Source organism: Camponotus vicinus, unplaced genomic scaffold, assembly GCF_025532165.1.
Source record: "Camponotus vicinus isolate PSW18456_S1 unplaced genomic scaffold, iyCamVici1.0 SCAF_12, whole genome shotgun sequence".
In the NCBI taxonomy this organism is placed as follows: domain Eukaryota; kingdom Metazoa; phylum Arthropoda; class Insecta; order Hymenoptera; family Formicidae; genus Camponotus; species Camponotus vicinus.
The window spans coordinates 4,970,169-4,989,056 of NW_028141948.1; the positions used below are offsets into that span (position 1 = coordinate 4,970,169).

Below are 18,888 nucleotides of genomic sequence, written 5' to 3' on the forward strand. Positions count from 1 at the left end.
TGTATCACCTAAAATTAAGAGATATTATCGGAATGGTACGTGTGATACATGCATGTTGTGTACTTCACAACATGGCGAATGTGGAAGATATGGAATTTTTTGAACCACCTATAAATAGTGAATATCCTGACATGGCAGCGCTGGGTCATGTTCAAGAAATGGATATACAAAGGGAACATGGAATACATATTCGTGATGAAATATGTCACAGAATATCTGATGAATAAATAAGTAAACAGTAATCAGAGTAGTAATAACGCAATTTGTAATAAAATTAAACAATATATTGTATATTTAAACATAAATTTGTATTTTTTTATTATAATTACTTTTATAATTTATACAAACTTTTATAATTTAATGAACACAATACTAAATAAAATTGTTCTTTCTACATGAAAGTTCTGTATCTTTACTTTCTCCAGTATCTCGTCAGTGTATCTTTATTCTTAATTAATATTGCAAACAAACAAAAATTTATATCTTTATTCTCAATTAATATTGCAAACAAAAAAATTTATAAATAGATAATATAATAAAAATATTTAATTCTTATATAAATATATGCGTGTAACAGTAAAAAAACAAAACAAAATTTATATTATTAATAAAACAACTTATAAATTATATAACTGAAAAAAACAAAAATAAATACTGCTGTGCATACTATTTAAATATTATTTTAAATAATATCTTATTCAGTCTTTCTTGAAACAAGTTCTCGCAGCAATTCATTTCGTTCTCGCCTTAAATTGTTTGCAGTTATTAATTGCTCTTTTATCGTATTTGTCATCTCTTCATAAATTCTTCTTATTTGTTTATATTCATTCAACATTTCTTTTTGTATATTTACTTTTTCATTTCTTTCAACTGAAATATTCTCCGTAAGTCTATCCAAAGTTTTTTGGCACTTATCTAGCAATCGACCCGTATTGCCTACTTGTTTTCGTTTCTTTGGTAGCTGTAAAATGTGTATGTTTTTTAATCATACTGATATAAAATTATGATAATATATATGTCATTAGACTCCAATAATACTTTCTATTTTCTATTATATCTCGGCTCGAACACATCGTATCTACATATTTTGGTATCATGTTTTTTTGGTTTTGAGGAAAACTGATAACTCAATCACATTAAATGCAATAATATCACACTCAATGTGGATGTTACTGTTATGTTGAATGTGATCGAATTGCTATTTCTTTTCAAAATAAAAAAAATCATAAGAGTATGTAAATACAATATGCCTAATAAAATATCTCAGCCGAAAAGGAAAAGTATTATTGGAGGCCTATATATTTGTCTGAGATTGTAATTTACAGTGTTTTGTGTAGATATATCTTCAAGATGTTGATCTTGAAATCTTGATGTGGTTGCTTCATCATAATTATTTTCTTCTTGTAGCGATGTAGTTTCATTTTGATTATTTGTGTTCTGTCTGTACACATTTTTTAAGATAAATATACAGTGTTCTCTCGTGTGATTAAATTATAAAAGAACTATTATTTAAAAAATATAAATTTTTACTGTTTATATTATGTTAAATTATATATAATAATTATTAACTTCATATTATTTTTTAAATAAAAAAAATTTCAATTTTTTCTATCAAACTTACTCTTCTTCTCTTGCCTCTGTCGGAGATATACTCATTCGAGCAGTTCTTGTTACAGTGCCTTCTTTTCCTGATACTGCCAAAGGTTCTATATTATGTTTGTAGCCAAGTAATTCTGTTAATTCTCTGTGTAACAAAAATAAGTACATATATCTTATTAATATATTTTATATTTGTTATATTTATATTTTAATATATACTTATGTACAAATCTAAATAATATAAATTCATATTTACGTCTCATAAAAACATGTTACACGTCCTCTGCCTGTCTGTTTATTATTTAAAATCATATTTTTATATGATCTCTCAAGTGATTTCCACTTATTTTCCACTTGCATTATGGTGAGATCAAATCCATGAGATTTCATGTTTTCACAAATTGTCTGCCATAACATTTTTCTTGTCTTGATCTTTCTATTAATTAATAGTTCTCTTTTCTCTTTATATAATTCTAAAAATAATTTTGTACTGGCATCTGTCCAATTAAATGTTTTATTTACATTTAAAGGTGAATGATTTTCTTTATCTACTTCACTGTTATGCAATTTGACAAATATGCATTTCTCTCCAACAGTACACTGAAGGGTTTCACAATTAAAATCAATTTCTTTATATTCTACTTGAAAACTTAAACCACCTACAAATATATTATTATATATTATTATACATAAAAACATGTTAAGTTTAATATTTATTCACTTGGTTATAGATTGAATACCTTCAGAGATACATGTAACGAATCCATCCTTATTAACTAAAATATTGCCTGCTGCATCTCTTGATATGTATCCGATTTCCATATTTTCTGAGTTTTCCATATTTGTATGGATATTTTCTATATATATATATATATATATATATATATATATTAGAATACAATTATACAATTAGAATTATTAGAATTATTATATGTAAAAAATATATTTATCAAATTATGAGGTATTTTATACACAATACCTCTACTTATATTACTTATTTTACTTACGTTATTTATGTTAAATATTATTAATATCTATATCTTTTATATTAATGTTACTTACACTATTACTGTTATGTTTCTTTTTATCGCAATTATTTGAATCAGAGGTTAAATTACAGGTTCACTATTTAGAGGTTATCAGAGGTTATACTATTGTTTATGTTTTATGTACGTCGCCATATTGAACTACACCGCTGCACTACCTCAAGACCTAGGGCAGGCAGTGAACTGTTGCACTGAACAGTACTGTACTGCTAAAAAGAACAGCAGCATCTGACGTCACTTCCGCTAAAAAGAACGTTTCAGTGTACACTTTCTGAACTAGTGCAGCCAGTTCAGCTAAAAAGAACAAACCTTATGTCTTTGGTGGATCGGGACGAGGTATGTGATGGCGCTAGTGCGTTCGTAAACCCATTCATCTGTATTTTGTCCAGATGGAGGGACGCCACAGGGAACCTGGTTATTTAAAATCGGAACAGATATGTCTTTTGGAGAAACGTTCTGATTGGTTAGGGCCTCCGCACAAGGTGTTCCGTATCGCATTACGTTACGTTAAGTATAGATCGTAAATTTAACTCCGTACGTAAAATTAAACTTCAGTCAACGCACAGAAGAAATCGTAAACGTAAAGACATGTCTTTACGTTACGATTTCTTCTGTGCGTTGACTGAAGTTTAATTTTACGTACGGAGTTAAATTTACGATCGATACTTAACGTAACGTAATGCGATACGGAACACCTTGTGCGGAGGCCCTTACCCCCACTATACTTCTTTTCCGTTCCGCTTTTTCTTCTACGTGGGACTGCACCCTAAGTAACAGTCACAGACTTCTATAATACACTAGACTGCTAACATCTGTATAAAATGACTCGAAAAAGTGATGCAAGGTGCAAATGGTGGTGGGGATGTCAGCCATATTTCGTGTGGGCAAATTATACTGGGTGTTCAGTTCGTATTGTCGTTTTGATTGTATAATATACATAAGGTGCTTTCCATTTACATCAAAACTCAGATAAATCTCACTTCTGTCTTTCTTCAACATTCATGTTAAAAAAAGACAGAAGTGAGATTTATCTGAGTTTTGGGCCCATATTCTGAATCCTCTTTTATCGATAAAAGTGCCTCTAAAAGTGGCATATAAGCCTTCTGATTGGCTACACGCCGCTTTTAGGAGCACTTTTATCGATAAAAGAGGATTCAGAATATGGGCCTTGATGTAAATGGAAAGCACCTATAGGCTGCGTTCCGATATTCACTGCCAGTACTGAGAATCTATAGTTTATGTCACGCATACTATAGATTTTCAGTACTGGCAGTGAATATCGGAACGCAGCCATAGTACAATCCTCTTACAATCATAAAATAACATTTTGGACACCCTATATAATATGCCCACACGAAATATGGCGTCACGTGCACACCTGTGCATCATGTCCGCCTGTATCTGTTATTAAAATATTAAAAATGCTGCATTCTGATTGGTGCATTTTTAGTATTTTACTAAATCTTATCAAATCCAGTACGAAAAATCGTACCGTGTGCCGTCGGCTTAACTGGCCACTGTTGAACTGGGCCTGAGTAGGAAATTATAACTAACAGTTATATAACTGTTACTTGGTGTTTGTTGTGTAAATAAGTATATTACGCAATTACTTGTTTATTTAATTATTCATGTATATTTTAATTATATTTAAGCAACATAATCTTTTTAAAATTATATAATGCGATTATTGAACTTAAAAATTTATGATTCTTTTTGTCATCTTTAACTCATTTTTTAATCATTTTTGTTTAGGTAACTTTTAAGTGATAAATAAAATCATGATGACGTCATAATGATGTCATTATGAGTTTCATGTTCTACCTGGGATATATTTCAGTGACACGCAAGAATTTATTTTATCACTATTCCTCTTTACTTTAACTTATTGGCAGTTTTTGTATACTAGTACTCGTCACTCGTTGATACTTGATTATTCAGGTTGGCAATACGATTGTTATAACCATTGAATTATAGAACTGGAATGAGCGCTCCTTTGTTACGAGCCGAGCCTGCCTGTGCGATGAAGGCCATCGCTATTTGGAATCGCTGTCTCTGTTACACTAACATGCTATAGTATATTTCTCCTATAGTTTCATGACGTACTATGTGTGTCCATACCTTAGTCAGTATATGTTCGAACAATGAATATATAAAAAATATTATTGTAATGAAATGGATTATTTAAGGAAATATAATGACGACAATAAACGAAATAAAATAATGCTTTATTTTGCTAAATTTTTGGTGAAAAAATTCTGTACACAACTTTAATGCGCAGACGTATATTTTTAGCTAAGGTAATACATGAAAAAGAGAGACGGCAATACCAAATAGATACTGTCTCCCTCGGCTCGAGGTCACCGGGCAATAACAAAGGCAGCGCTCGTTCCAGTTAGTTCTATAGTTCAAATATAACTCTCGTAGCGTTTACACGTCTCAATGAGTACGATCATATAGTTAGCAGACAAATTTAATATTCCCTATTATCTATTAAACCAATCGCTTGGGAATCGTTTGGGCACATTTAGGAATAGATTCTCATAGTTTAGGAAATAATAGTTTATTTATAATTAATTAAAATAAATTGAGCGTATAGTTAGCAGACATAAATATTAAAAAAAAATTTCTTTTTTAATTAATGTGAAATTATTTGGGAAACATGTCTGTAATATTTCTAATTGGGAAATAATTATTTTATCTGAAAATCGGTAAATATGTCGATGAAAGGAGCCCGCCTCGATTACCTTGACCTTAACATATGTTGTCAAGGTCACTGCCCTGACTAACATCCAAAAGGTTTTAGCCGTCGTTCGCTGTTCGTTAAAAAGTTATTAGTAAAAGAAGTTAGAAAGAGAATATAGATTTTATTGACACCATATTGTAGATAGAACTATCCCACATAGCATCTATGTTCAAAAGACATTCACAGGACATCCTGAAGATGTCCAATCGCCCAAAGATGTCTTCTGGATACCTTCTGGACGTCTTTTGGATATGCATGCTATGTGGGTATAGTATGAAAACACAGTTCGAAAGTATTTTCCACGCAAAGTATGCTTATAGTCCGAAATATGTAAACATAACAATAATACAGACTTAAGCTGTAGAAATATTCCTTGTATTTAGTACTTGCAGAACTCTTAATACGTGAACATGAGACTTCACGAGTTTCTCCGTTTAACTAATAATTACGAAGAATTAGTTTCTTATCTTTAATAATAATATTGCTGAATAAAATATAAATATAAACATAAATTTGAATATTTTTCTTTCTCCGACCATGCATGTACTTAAATTTATATAGAATTTAATACAATTTAATATAATTAAAAAATATCACAAATGTATGTGTACACACACACACACGCGCGCGCGGGGGGTGCAAGGGGGGCCTTCGGCCCCCCCTCCCCACTAGACATGAAACGTACATGTAATGTTTCAAATTGTTTCATATAGATTCCAAGTGATACATTCTATTTGTATGTTTTAGACATATTTCATAAACATTACTATTGAAATATTTCACAATTGCTTATATTATAAATGTTTCTAAAGCAATGTTACAGTTAATACATCTTTTAAACAATTCAAAGTTGCGTTTTATGATTTGTTAATTTCGATACATTTATTTTATATTATTTTATAAATATTTACGAAACATAATTTTGAAATATTTAAAATACATATAATTTGTAATATATTTGAAATGTTCTCAATATAAATAATTATGAAATGTTTCAATTGTAACACTTAAAAACACTAACATTTCGTAAAAATTTTATTTAAAATACGTATAATGGTTATTGCATATATATGTATATTTTCAATTACATATACAACACGTTTATAATAAATTATATTTAGTTACTCCTCATGTTAAAATTCTTATTAATAATACTGTCAAAGCATTTTTCGGAAAACGCGCCTATTATTTTGAACATGCACACATGCGTATATTTCAATATGTATGTGCTCGCACAATGGGTCTTTCTTTCACTCTAACTAATTGCACTAGTGCAACAGTGCAGCTGAAAAGAACAGACCCAACGTACGGAGTGTTCGAGGCAGCGTATCGTTCGCAGTTCGCAGTGTGGTTTCGCGGTGTGCATTTGTAATTTACGTGTGATAAAAAACTATTATTATATCTTTGACATTTTCTTCTTATATGTTCTTTTCTCTATGTACGCGTCTAAAATTTGTGATATATAGTGCAAAATGAGTACACGTGAGAGTTCGAGTCAATCATCAAGTTTAGTATGTATTTTATCTGTACATTATATATATAGAAATTACTTAATTATTATAGAAGTATTATATGTAATAAATTTCTTATATGTTATGTATCTTCTAACACTTATTTATACCGTAAATAAGAAATTACAAAAATTGTATCAGTGATCCTAACCCTAAAAATCGATTACATCTCAATTTATAACCTTTTTTTGTTTACAATATATGTGTTAGAATGCATATACGAAATAGAGATTACTTTTATTGTGCAATATTTATTTATATTCTATTTTTATTCTAGATACCACAACGGAAGAAAAAAGAAATATCAAAGGTTACAAATAGACATTTCCGTAGGATTGTTCATAATGAACATGCTAAGACCAGAGAACAACTACTGCATGTTATTAATAATAAAATACAGCACTCTTCTAATAATGAAAAATTTAATGAAAAAAATTATAATGAAAATATTTTAAATACAAACAATAGTAATACCGATGGATATAAAAATATTAACTTAGTTAGCAATTCTTCTGAAATTAAACCAACACATTTTAATGTTGATAAAGATATATTTAAGTCGCAGAATAAAATTGCCTTAGCAGATAAAATTGCTCATTGGATTATTAAAAATAACATCTCGCATAATTCTGCAAATGAATTATTATCAATAATGAAATCAGAAAACTTGCTTGTTCCAAAAAATTGTAGAACATTGCTAAAAACTCCTTCATTATGTAATATTGTAAATATGCCACCTGGTGCATATATACATTTAGGTATTGAAAAAGGCATAATTGAAAAGATGAAAAATACATTTAGAAGCAGAGGACAATGTTATTCCTACAAAAGATGATATTCCTGTAGACAATTGTAGTAAGTTTTAGCTTTCAGCATTTACACACACACATATGCACACACACACACACAAATACACACTATAATTATAGAAATAGAAATAAAAACATAGATACAAATCATATTTATTTTTTACAGCTACTAGAACTCTAAATACTATATTAGGAAATATACTCGAAATAAAATTAATGTGTAGACGAATAGACGAGCGTTTACATATTTTAGAAAATAATGGCAATAATGTAAATATTCACCGTAATATTAACTTGCTTCCACCATTACCAATGGATTGTCTTGAAAATATTAATAATTTTGAAATTATATTAGTATCTGAGGAAGCACAATCACAGCTGGTATGTACAATTTTATCTTTGTTTTTAAATTGATATTTAATGCGTTAGGAATATGATCAATAAATAATAATATTTTAGGTTAATATGTTAACTATGATTGGTGGAACAAATGAGAAAGATGCAATGAAGAGGATATTGCAAAAATTATTCACAAATAATTTGGCTTCAAAGTGTTCTTGGACAGGAGCTAAAAATAATTTTAAATTAAAAGATTTGAAACTAATTATGTGCATGAAGAGTAAGTTGTATACAAAATATTGTTTCCCCATATCTTACACATATTTTATTTTATATTTATTTTATTTTTGTATCTTATAAATATTCATTTCTTCAGATGCCATTAAAAATATCTGTCCTACTATAACAGAAGCACAATTTGAGGAGATTTTGAAAGCATGGTTTAGACAATCAACTCTGCGATTAAATCGTGAAAATGCAAGAAATGAAAATGCAAGGAATGAAACTGCAAGAAACGATACTGCGACAGACGACGTAAACATATAATGTTTTCATTTTTATTTTTAAACAAAAAATTTGATTTTTTATTCCACGAGTTTATTTTCTATAGCATTTAATATATGAAATTAATAATTATATAATTAATTTAAATTAAAATAATATATTTATATAATGGCAATAATTATTTTATATAATATTTATATTATTTTAAATACTTATTCTTTTTTAAACGCATTTAAGTGATTAAATTCTTACATTTATTTAATTTCAGTTGCAATTTACGAAAGTTTAGTTAAAAGTTATAAAGTTTTTAAAATATTTTATTATAAAATACTATACATGTATATAATTGTATATACAGATATAAAATAATTATTTTTTATTTTAGTATTAACGATATAAATATTTATATATTACGTAATACTTTAATATTATGCTATGATAATAAGAAAGAAGTTTTTTTTGCTTTATCTATGTTTTGTTTCAAATATAATATTTTTCATAGAGAGTTTACGATCTTCAATTTATATTAATTTATGTTATGTATAAATATTAAATTAAAATAATAATTATTTTAATAAATTGCGAGTTATACTTATGCAATTAAATAAATAAATGTATTATTTCATGAAATGTTGTTATTACGTCCATTTCAATTCCAATTTGCTTATATATAGTCGGTGATTATATATAATATAATTGTTAATAGTAAGAACTTTTAACAACATAACTTTGTTGACTTTAATCTATTTTTACGTATAACATATTAACATAACAATATATATTATACTTAAAAAATAGTTAAAATAGTTTAAATAGTTTAAATCGGTACATTATGTAGTTAAAAGTTTTACTATTGACTATAAATATATTATTGTGTATGTAGCTGTAAATATATTATAGTAATATACCATAGTAACATTTAAATACTATTTCCACAAAATGTTTATGATACAATATCAAGAAATGTTTCTATAATGTTTCTTATGTAAGTATCTGAATGCGGACATTAACCGTTTATGTTACCTCTCTAAAATGTTTCTGTATACATCTCTAAAACAATTCACGTTACAAAGAAACATTATCGAAACGTATTAAATACATTACTTTGTATAGTGGGCTCCCGCAACCACCCCGCCGGTAGGGGACGCATTGCGAAGAGTTCAATCACAATGGATATATGCTGTAAGTTGTAAAGCGAAGTCCACCTTGCCTACCGGCGGAGTGGTTGCGGGAGGGGGGCCGAAGGCCCCCCTTGCACCCCCCGCGCGCGCGTGTGTGTGTGTACACATACATTTGTGATACTTTTTAATTGTATTAAATTCTATATAAATTTAAATTGTATTAAATGTATTTAAAATTATTTTTTCATATAATAGCTAAAATAGTAGGTTTATGAAAAAAATGCATATAAATTTTTTTGTAGTTTTTCAGCGGCTTTATTTTCTGCTTAAAATTTTTTTCTCAAATCAATATTTTCGGAGATAAAAAGCATTAAAATTGTAAAATTCTTTTGTTAATAACTTTTTAATAAACAACGAGCGACGGTTAAAATTTTTTGGATGTTACTCAGGGCAGTGACCTTGACAACATATGTCAAGGTCAAGGTAATCAAGGCGAGCTCCCTTCATATTTACCGATTTTCAGATGAAATAATTATTTCCCAAACGTTAGAAACATTACAGACATGTTTCCCAAATAATTTCACGTTAATTAAAAAAAAATGTTTTTTTTTATATTTATGTCTGTTAACTATACGCTCAATTTAGTTTAATTAATTATAAATAAACTATTATTTCCTGAACTATGAGAATCTATTCCTAAATGTGCCCAAACGATTCCCAAGCGATTTAATAGATAATAGGGAATATCAAATTTGTCTGCTAACTATATGATCGTAGACAAGTTCAATGAGTACGTTTACACGGCAACGTTAAATCAGGTTTAGTAACAACCGCTGTTGTAACTAGAGTGGGAGTGTCGCCAATGCATGTGCCTAATGCTGATTGGCTCCGCCATTTATAGCCAATTTCCGGTTAGCCGGTAGTAGGGGTAGATAAACATAGCGCGTAGTACACGTTGATCGCCTTTAATATTTTGATATTATTTAGGTGTTCATTTTTTAAATAGGTAATATAAAAAGCTTTATTAAATTTTTCTTAACAATAATTGAAAATAACTAATAGTACTTTTTAACAAATAATAAGTATACACAAAATAATTTTAGTTAAAATGAAATATAACCTCAAATTACATTAAAATAATTTTCTATTTTATATATTATTTATATGTTAAAATTATATTCATAGTAATAAGTATTACTTCCCAGTGAGAAATGATAAGTCGAATAGACGTCTAATAGATGTCTAATAGACATTTATTAGATGTCTTAGACGTTTATTCGACTTATCATTTCTCACTGGGTTATTATTGATATATGTGATAATAACTAATATTAAAATAAATCAAAACTCGATCTATACAAATAATGATTTAATTATTACTTACAATTAGCAAAAAATGGTGACTTGTGCAGCGAGTGGGTGTAAAAACACTTCTGTGAAAGGTGTGAAAATGAATTATTTCCCCAAAGATATTAATCGTCGAAAAATATGGATAAAAAATGCTAAACTGGAAAATAAAACATTAAGTAGCTCTACAGCATTATGTGAGGTATTTTTCTCAATTATATTAAATTTTATTATTTTTTTAATTTGCTATATTTTGCAAAAATTTGCACTTGTAGATTTAGAAGTTTTTATAATTTATTTTTCTAAAATAGTAAAAATATTTTTTTATTTTTAAGTTTCATTTTACCTCAAATATATGGGAAAAAGTACGTGTTGATGGTACAAAAAAACTTAAAAATACGGCAATTCCAACAAATATTTGGGGAATTGGTAACCCAACAAATAAATAGAAAAACTACAATTAATCGTAAGTTTAATTTTTATAATCTTTCATTTATTTTTATTTTCTTAGTTTTAGATTATATTTGCATGCGTGGGTGCGTGCGTGTGTGTGTGTGTGTGTAATAACGAAATATATATATCTATATATACATATATATATGTATATATTTATATATATATATATATATGTATACATATATGTATATTTGTATTCGATTTAATTTATGAAAAAAAGTGCTTTGATTATTAGTTGAAATTACCCATACAGCATAGAATATTGCAGCAATATTATTAATATTGTTGTAACATTGCAATATTGTCGCAGTATTGCTGCAATGTTCTGTGTTGTATGAGTAATGATAAATTTTTTAATGAAATTTATAAATACTAATAATTATGTATTAACAATATTTATTTTTTATTTAGAAAATACTGCAAATTCAACGAAAGAATTTATAATAATAACATCATCTACAACAAAGTCTAAGCATATTACAATAGAGCCTCTAAAGAATCCAGAGAAAGAGAAAGATCAGTCAAAACGTCATCCATCACACACGGATGAAATAGCAGAATTAAGTGGCGATGGAAACTTCATACAAAATAATCTGAAAGAACAGTCAAAACATCTTACATCAAACACGGATGAAATAGCAGAATTAAATAGCGATGGACACTTCCTACAAAATGTATCAATTTCAGAATGTGATCTGAACAAACAAATTCTTCCATATGTAGAAAAAATCAAGAAATTAGAAAAACTACTTCAAAAGTCAGAATCACTACGAATGACCATGAAAAAAAGGCATAAACGTTTGCAAAGCAAATACAAGAATAAAATTAAGGAGTTAGAGGAAAAAGTGTGCATTAATGAAAAATTTCCTAAAGTCATTCAACAACTTTTGAATGAAGATCAGATAAAGCTCTTAAATCAGAAATATAAAAAAATTCCGAAATGGTGTAATGCAACTTTGGTTAAAGCATATCAATTAAAATTTGCTTGCGGTTTTTCAGGATATAAAGAACTTTTAAATCAGAACTTTCCACTTCCATCTATTCGAACATTAAATAGAAAACTTGAAAATTTAAAATTTACAAGTGGAATACTTGATGAAGTTTATCAATTTTTAAATATTAAAATTTCACAATTTAGTGATAATAGAGATAAAGACTGCGTACTCATTTTAGATGAAATAAGTATAACTCCGGGCATTATCTTTGATACATCGTCATTTACTTATATTGGAAATGTAACATTACCTGATCACGATCAAAATGAAATCGCAACGCATAGTTTAGTATTTATGCTCGCAGGTGTAGGGTAGCGATGGAAACAAGTAATTGCATATTATTATACTGGAAACAGAACACACGGATCAGTGTATAAACAAATTATAATAAATATCATTAAAAAAGCTGAAGAAATCGGATTACAAGTTCATGGTATTATTTCAGATGCTTCTGGGTGCTTCAAATCAATCTATGTGGAGAGCATTTAACATTTATGCATCAAGATATTCTACAATACAAAATAAATGTATTCATCCGTGCGATCAAAATCCATATCTTTTTTTTTCATGATTGTACACATGCTTTCAAAAATTTTAAAGAAGGAATGCTTAATCATGAATTTATTACTATTTCAGATAGTTTTGTGCAAAAAAATAATTTACCAACAAATATAGCACAAGCTAAACATTTTCATGACTTACTTTCTGAACAAAAAAATTTTCTATTATCATTATGTCCAAAATTACGCAAAGAATATCTTGATAGATCAAAACATTTCCAGAAAATGCGCGTAAAAAGTGCTTCTCATATTTTAAGTCACGAAGTAAGTACAGGATTGGAATATTTAGCTTCTGAAAATTCAAAGCCAGAATATAAAACTACTTCATGGCTAGTAAAAAATGTAGCACTTTGGTTTAAAATAGTTAGTAGTCAAAAAGCAATTTGGGGAATAAGTCAAACTAAGTCCGAAAAATTTGACGAAATTATAAATTTTTTAAATGAGTTTATATCATTAATTTCATCATTAACTTTTGGCAAAAAGAATGATTGGAAACCATTTCAAAAAGGAATGATTTTAAGTACAAAATCACTAATTGAGTTATCAACATATTTGCTAAATAATAGAAATTATAAATACATTTTAGCTGGAAGATTTACGCAAGATTGCGTCGAAAATTTATTTTCGGTATTACGTATGAAACATTGTACACTGAATGCTCTTCAATTCAAAAACGATTTAAAATTAATTAGTATTTCCCATTATATGAGAAAAATATCAACAAGAAGCTATAATGAAGATGACCGAGAATTTTTGCAAGATTTTTTATCTGTTATTCCGAAGCAAAAAAAATTATTACAAATAAATAAAGTTGATTGTCAGTTGAATACGACGAATAAAGAAGTTACTTTATCACGTGTTGAATTAAATATTTTACATCACGTTGCCGGTTATATTGTTTCCAGTATTATTAATACGCAAAAATATTGTCATAAATGCATTAAATATGTTGGCTGTCGTAAAATTAGTCAATTAAGTTATAATAAATTAACTGTACTTCGAGCTTATAAAAATCATACATTATTTTATGTTAATGACAAAACTTTTCACTTTTTTCTTGAAATGGAAAAAATTTTTAGAGCACATAATGATATTTTATCAATTACTAATATTAATCTAAAACAGTTTTTTGAAGATAAGTTTTATAATATATCTTATATTATACCAACGTGTCATAATTTAAAAAAGAAGATGACAAGGCGATATGCTTTATTTAGACTAAAAATATATTCAAAAACTATTAATACACCAAAGAGTTTTATGTCAAGCAAGACAATGGCAATGCATAATTATATCAAATAATATTTAATTTTTACGTTTAATTACACATTGTTACATAGTTATATTTATTTTTAAATCAAATGTTGCATTAATATAAATTATAGTTTATGTAAGATCTTTATATTAAATATTTATATAGAATTTTAAAGAAACATAAAAATTATATAAAAAAATAGTGATTAAGGTACATATTTAGTTATATTAAAGAAAGAGAGGGAAAGAGCTTCTGATGTTCATTCTTTATGATATTTTTTGTGACATTCATTCTTTGTGATATTTCTTTATGTGATATTCATTCTTTATAATAATAACAATAATAAAATTTATTTTAATAACGAATTTTTATGATTATTTTATTATATTTCATATATTTTTACAGGCAGAAGAATTAACGAATAATACATTACCAGAATTGAAATTTCTCTGGAGAAATTCCAGCATATGTTGATCTTGCTCTTCAATTCATCTAAAAATGGGATAAATACTCTATCATTCATATCAAGAGATGAATATTCTAATTGTATATTCTTAATTGTATTCTTCATAATTACATTATTAAAAAAATTATATTGGGTTGTTCGAAAAGTTCTTTCGGTTATTTTACTTTGAAATAAAAGACGTCTTTTATTTCAAAGTAAAATAACCGAAAGAACTTTCCGGACAACCCAATATCTAAATAAGTTGTTTTATATTCAAATTGTATAATATAAAATATGTAAATTGTTAAATATATAATTGTCAATTTAATTGAAATTTTCAATGTAATTGTTTCAATTATCAGGTAACATTAATAATTTATATAAACAGAAAATAAAAAAAATTAATTTATATATATATATATATATATATATATATATATATATATATATTTTACAATACGTAAAATTATTTTACCTTCACAATTGGAAATGTTTTATTTATAAAAAAACGAAACTAGACTTTAATTGTAAAGATAAAAAATTTTTGTTTTTAAGTTTTTCTTATACTTTTTAATTTCTTTAATATTCAAAATTTTAAATTTGTGTCTAAAATAAAATTTTAAATAGTATTTAATTTAATCTAATTCATTTTAAATAGTATTTTTAAATAGAATTTTAAAAAACACATTATAAAAATAGCAACTAATAAATTCATCTTATATTTTTCGAAAATTCAAAAATATAAATAAAATTACTTAATATTTTACAATTATTACAGTTATTAATAATATTTTAATAAGTAGTAATTAAAAATAATGATTACGCATTTGAAATTTCTATTTTATTATCAATTATATTTTACAATTCAACACTACCGCTCTTCGATTATAAATTTGTCTGAAAATGGCGATTTCCGGTTGATTGGCGACACTCTCCTTGTTGCAACTACTGGTGTTAGATGCCGTGTAAGGGCCTGAGCACAAAGATGTTGTAACTGTTTCCGACAAAGTCATATGCGTAAGTCGGAGACGTTATTCAACGCACAAGGATTTTACGTAAACGTAGGCTGTATCTTGTATTGCATGTTATGCGATACCTACGTTTACGTAAAATCCTTGTGCGTTGACTAACGTCTCCGACTTACGCATACGACTTTGTCGGAAACAGTTACGACATCTTTGTGCTCAGGCCATAGACTTATATAATAGACCGCGCCATCTTATGGGCGCACGCACGCCGACATAGAAGGACAGAGATAGTGATGGAGTCGTCCGCTCTCTCTCATATTTGAGAGAGAGTGGGAGAAGACGGAGAAGACGGAGAAGGCGGAGAAGGCACTATATCTTATTCTATCTTATTCTCTCCTTTATCCCCACCTTATCACATTTAGACAGAGAGAGCACAACTCCAGCTATTGCTCTCTCACTTTTGTGCCAGCGTGGGTTGCTCTCACGGTTGGCTTGGTCTATTATATAAGTCTATGGCTCAGGCCCTAAATCGTGCTTTACGCCGATGTTATTACACTAGTTGTAGTAACGCTACTCCTGCTGAGGAAAAGGAGTAGACTTACAAATCCGGCTTTAAGAAGACGTGTAAACGCTACGAGAGTTATAACAATCGTATTGCCAACCTGAATAATCAAGTATCAACGAGTGACGAGTACTAGTCACAGACATCTATATAATACTAGACCGCTATCTATATAATAATAGACCGCTAACCTTTATTCCCTAGACGGTCCGATATATAGACCCATATTCTGAATTCTCTTTTATCGATAAAAGTGCCTCTAAAAGTAGCATATAAGCCTTCTGATTGGCTACAGGCCGCTTTTAGGAGCACTTTTATCGATAAAAGAGGATTCAGAATATGGGCCATAATGTACAACTTGTATGTACATAATAACCGATTGGAATGCAACCTAACCCAATCTTAACTGATCGGTCTCTTGCAAAACTGATTATTAATATTTAATAATTAATGTTAAGGGATGATAATTGATGTTAATAATAATAATTGCTAATTAATATTTTTATTTATTTATTTATATTTTATTAATATTTTTATAATAAAATACATAGCATTATTCACATGAAAATAAAATTTGTTTTGTAAGTCTGTCTTTTCTTAACTGGTTTTAAAATCTCTTGAGTATAAAATTTCGAATATGAATGTAATCTTATTTTTAAATAACGTTGGGCTATAGCTGTAATTAATCTTATTTTATGTGGTATTTCTGATGGATCAGTATTCTCGCAATTTAAATCTGAGAAAATAAGATTGTCTAGTGTTAATACATTTCTTACATAAGTTATAATTTTAAGATCTAAATTTTTAATTGTTAAATTTTCAAAATTATTTGTTACTTGTTTTACTTGTTTTTCAGTTTCTAAAATTATTTTGTAGACACTTTTAGATGGTCTAATTAACCCACCATTGTTACTATAGTCCAGAAATTTAGAAAAATATTCAAGATGTACATAATTATGTTCTATATAATTATTTTGTAACAAACTTTCTGCACAAGAATAGCAATTAATATGCTTTAATTGTTTTACAATATATCCGCTAATATAATATAATATGTTATCTTCCAATTCCTGAATATTATACAAAGTAATAATATTATTATTATTTTTATCATTATCATCCTCTATTTCAGCTGTGTCATCTTCATCATATAATACAGCTTCTCTTTTTTTCTTTTTCCAGTAAAAATCAAATACTGATCCAACGGGATCGCTATCCAATTCTAAGCAATTTGTAGCATTTGAATTTTTTATACTATTTCTGAGTAAAATTTTTTTCATAATGTGTTGAAATTGTAATGCGTTTGGATTATTATTATGACCATTATAACTTCTTATTTTTGCAAAAAGCAGTTCTATATGATCCTGAGAGAATTTATAGGATAAAACATATTTATAGGATGTATTAGATGAAAATAATAAATTTTGAGAAACAGATAAAACAGATTTTGCAGCTATTGCAATACCATAAAGAAATGTTTTCCTGCCCGAGTTTTTCAAAGATGTTCCATCTTTGCATCTTTCCATCTTTCAAGGAGAATAAATATTCTATACTTTCTTCTACCATAGCCTGAAGATAATGAAAATTATGTATTGTAATGGGTTGTTTAAAATGTTTACCGAATGGATTTCTTGAATTAAGAAAATCAAATAAACGGTCAATTATTCTAATAAATTTTATAGTACTTTCGCTATCTTTAAAATCATTTAATCCTTCTTGTCTCAAGAAATCTATTGCATTTGCAACAGAAGCGCTAAGTGTATTAGCTGCATATTTAACTTTCATTTTATTCTGTTTCCAATAAATACACTGCAAATTTAATTTATTTTTAAATTTAAATGTTAATTGTTTTTGAAGGGTATGTAAACGGACAATGTATTCCCATTTAATAGTTTTATCGTCACACTGAAATTCTCCATAATCTGCAAGAGCATTTCTACCTAGTTTGATCATATGACATGTATCTAATGTAATGTATACGTTACGATTTTCAACAGGATGGGTAAAGAAATTTCTAATATCTTCATAATTCTCAGAGAATACATTGCAGCCTAATTTGTTTAAAGCGCTAATATTAGTATTTTCACCATCATAGGTTATTGATCTTACTCTTAATTTTACTTCGCTTGTTAATATTAACGCAGTTTTTATTAGTTCCGCTAAAGTTGTTGATAGCATTCCATGTTTTAAAAAATATGCTATTGGCCACTTCCACTTTCCTTTTAAACTTACCACCATGAAAGCCAATACTTCTTTTGCTTCTATCTCATTTCCCTCTATATTGAAATCATTCCCATAATCACAATAGCCAATATATCTGTGATCCACTTCACTCCAACATATTTGCTGCCGTATGCTCATTCCATCATATATTAAAATACAGTCTTTGTCTTCACATGGTACTTGTTCTAATGCTTGCAATACTTCAGAAAGAAAGCCAGGATTAACGTTGACTGTGGAAGTCCAATGTCTCAATGACGAAGGATGTGGTAACATCATGATAGTTCTATAAATATTATGAGAATACATTTCTGTTAGTAAAAAAGTACAATCACGCAGTATATAATGTAGTGTCATTAACTAAAATCCAATAGCATGTAAAGTAAAAAAATAATATGAGATAACCCA

At 27.8% G+C, this 18,888-nt stretch overlaps 3 protein-coding genes and 1 long non-coding RNA gene across 9 annotated transcripts in view; 2 read left to right on the forward strand and 2 right to left on the reverse strand.

Moving 5' to 3' along the window:
• LOC145962677 (uncharacterized) overlaps positions 1–9,181 on the forward strand; it is a 90,588-nt gene extending 81,407 nt beyond the window's left edge. For 2 of the 3 annotated variants that reach the window (XM_083083922.1, XM_083083923.1), the window contains exons 2-5: positions 7,177–7,754; positions 7,875–8,089; positions 8,168–8,327; positions 8,424–9,181. In XM_083083922.1, the coding sequence (XP_082940048.1) occupies positions 7,925–8,089; positions 8,168–8,327; positions 8,424–8,593 (495 nt within the window). In that variant the 5' untranslated portion in view covers positions 7,177–7,754; positions 7,875–7,924 and the 3' untranslated portion in view covers positions 8,594–9,181. Of the gene's footprint in view, positions 1–6,680; positions 6,900–7,176; positions 7,755–7,874; positions 8,090–8,167; positions 8,328–8,423 lie in introns of those variants that run through there. The other variant, XM_083083921.1, reaches the window with a different exon arrangement.
• Positions 287–2,844, reverse strand: LOC145962674 (uncharacterized). 2 transcript variants are annotated; one of them, XM_083083919.1, is made up of 6 exons: positions 2,662–2,844; positions 2,340–2,426; positions 1,856–2,258; positions 1,622–1,744; positions 1,324–1,441; positions 287–961 (listed from the first exon to the last, which is right to left on the reverse strand). In XM_083083919.1, the coding sequence occupies exons 2-6, from the start codon at positions 2,419–2,421 to the stop codon at positions 695–697; spliced, it is 993 nt and encodes a 330-aa protein (XP_082940045.1). In that variant the 5' UTR covers positions 2,422–2,426; positions 2,662–2,844; the 3' UTR covers positions 287–694. The 2 variants fall into 2 exon arrangements, with proteins under 2 accessions (XP_082940045.1, XP_082940044.1); XM_083083918.1 differs by having other exon boundaries at positions 2,340–2,456.
• A 1,901-nt stretch (positions 9,182–11,082) lies between the features above and the next one.
• On the forward strand, positions 11,083–12,896 carry LOC145963008 (uncharacterized). Its single transcript, XM_083084576.1, has 3 exons — positions 11,083–11,221; positions 11,355–11,485; positions 11,887–12,896. Exons 2-3 carry the CDS (start codon positions 11,395–11,397, stop codon positions 12,783–12,785), a joined length of 990 nt encoding a protein of 329 aa, XP_082940702.1. The 5' UTR covers positions 11,083–11,221; positions 11,355–11,394; the 3' UTR covers positions 12,786–12,896.
• Positions 11,855–16,367, reverse strand: LOC145963009 (uncharacterized). 3 transcript variants are annotated; one of them, XR_014436054.1, is made up of 4 exons: positions 15,831–16,367; positions 15,606–15,724; positions 14,719–14,777; positions 11,855–12,068 (listed from the first exon to the last, which is right to left on the reverse strand). It is a non-coding gene; the product is annotated as an uncharacterized LOC145963009 (long non-coding RNA). The 3 variants fall into 3 exon arrangements; XR_014436053.1 differs by lacking the exon at positions 15,831–16,367 and having other exon boundaries at positions 15,606–15,819; XR_014436052.1 differs by lacking the exon at positions 15,831–16,367 and having other exon boundaries at positions 15,593–15,819.
• Between the last annotated feature and the right edge of the window lie 2,521 nt (positions 16,368–18,888).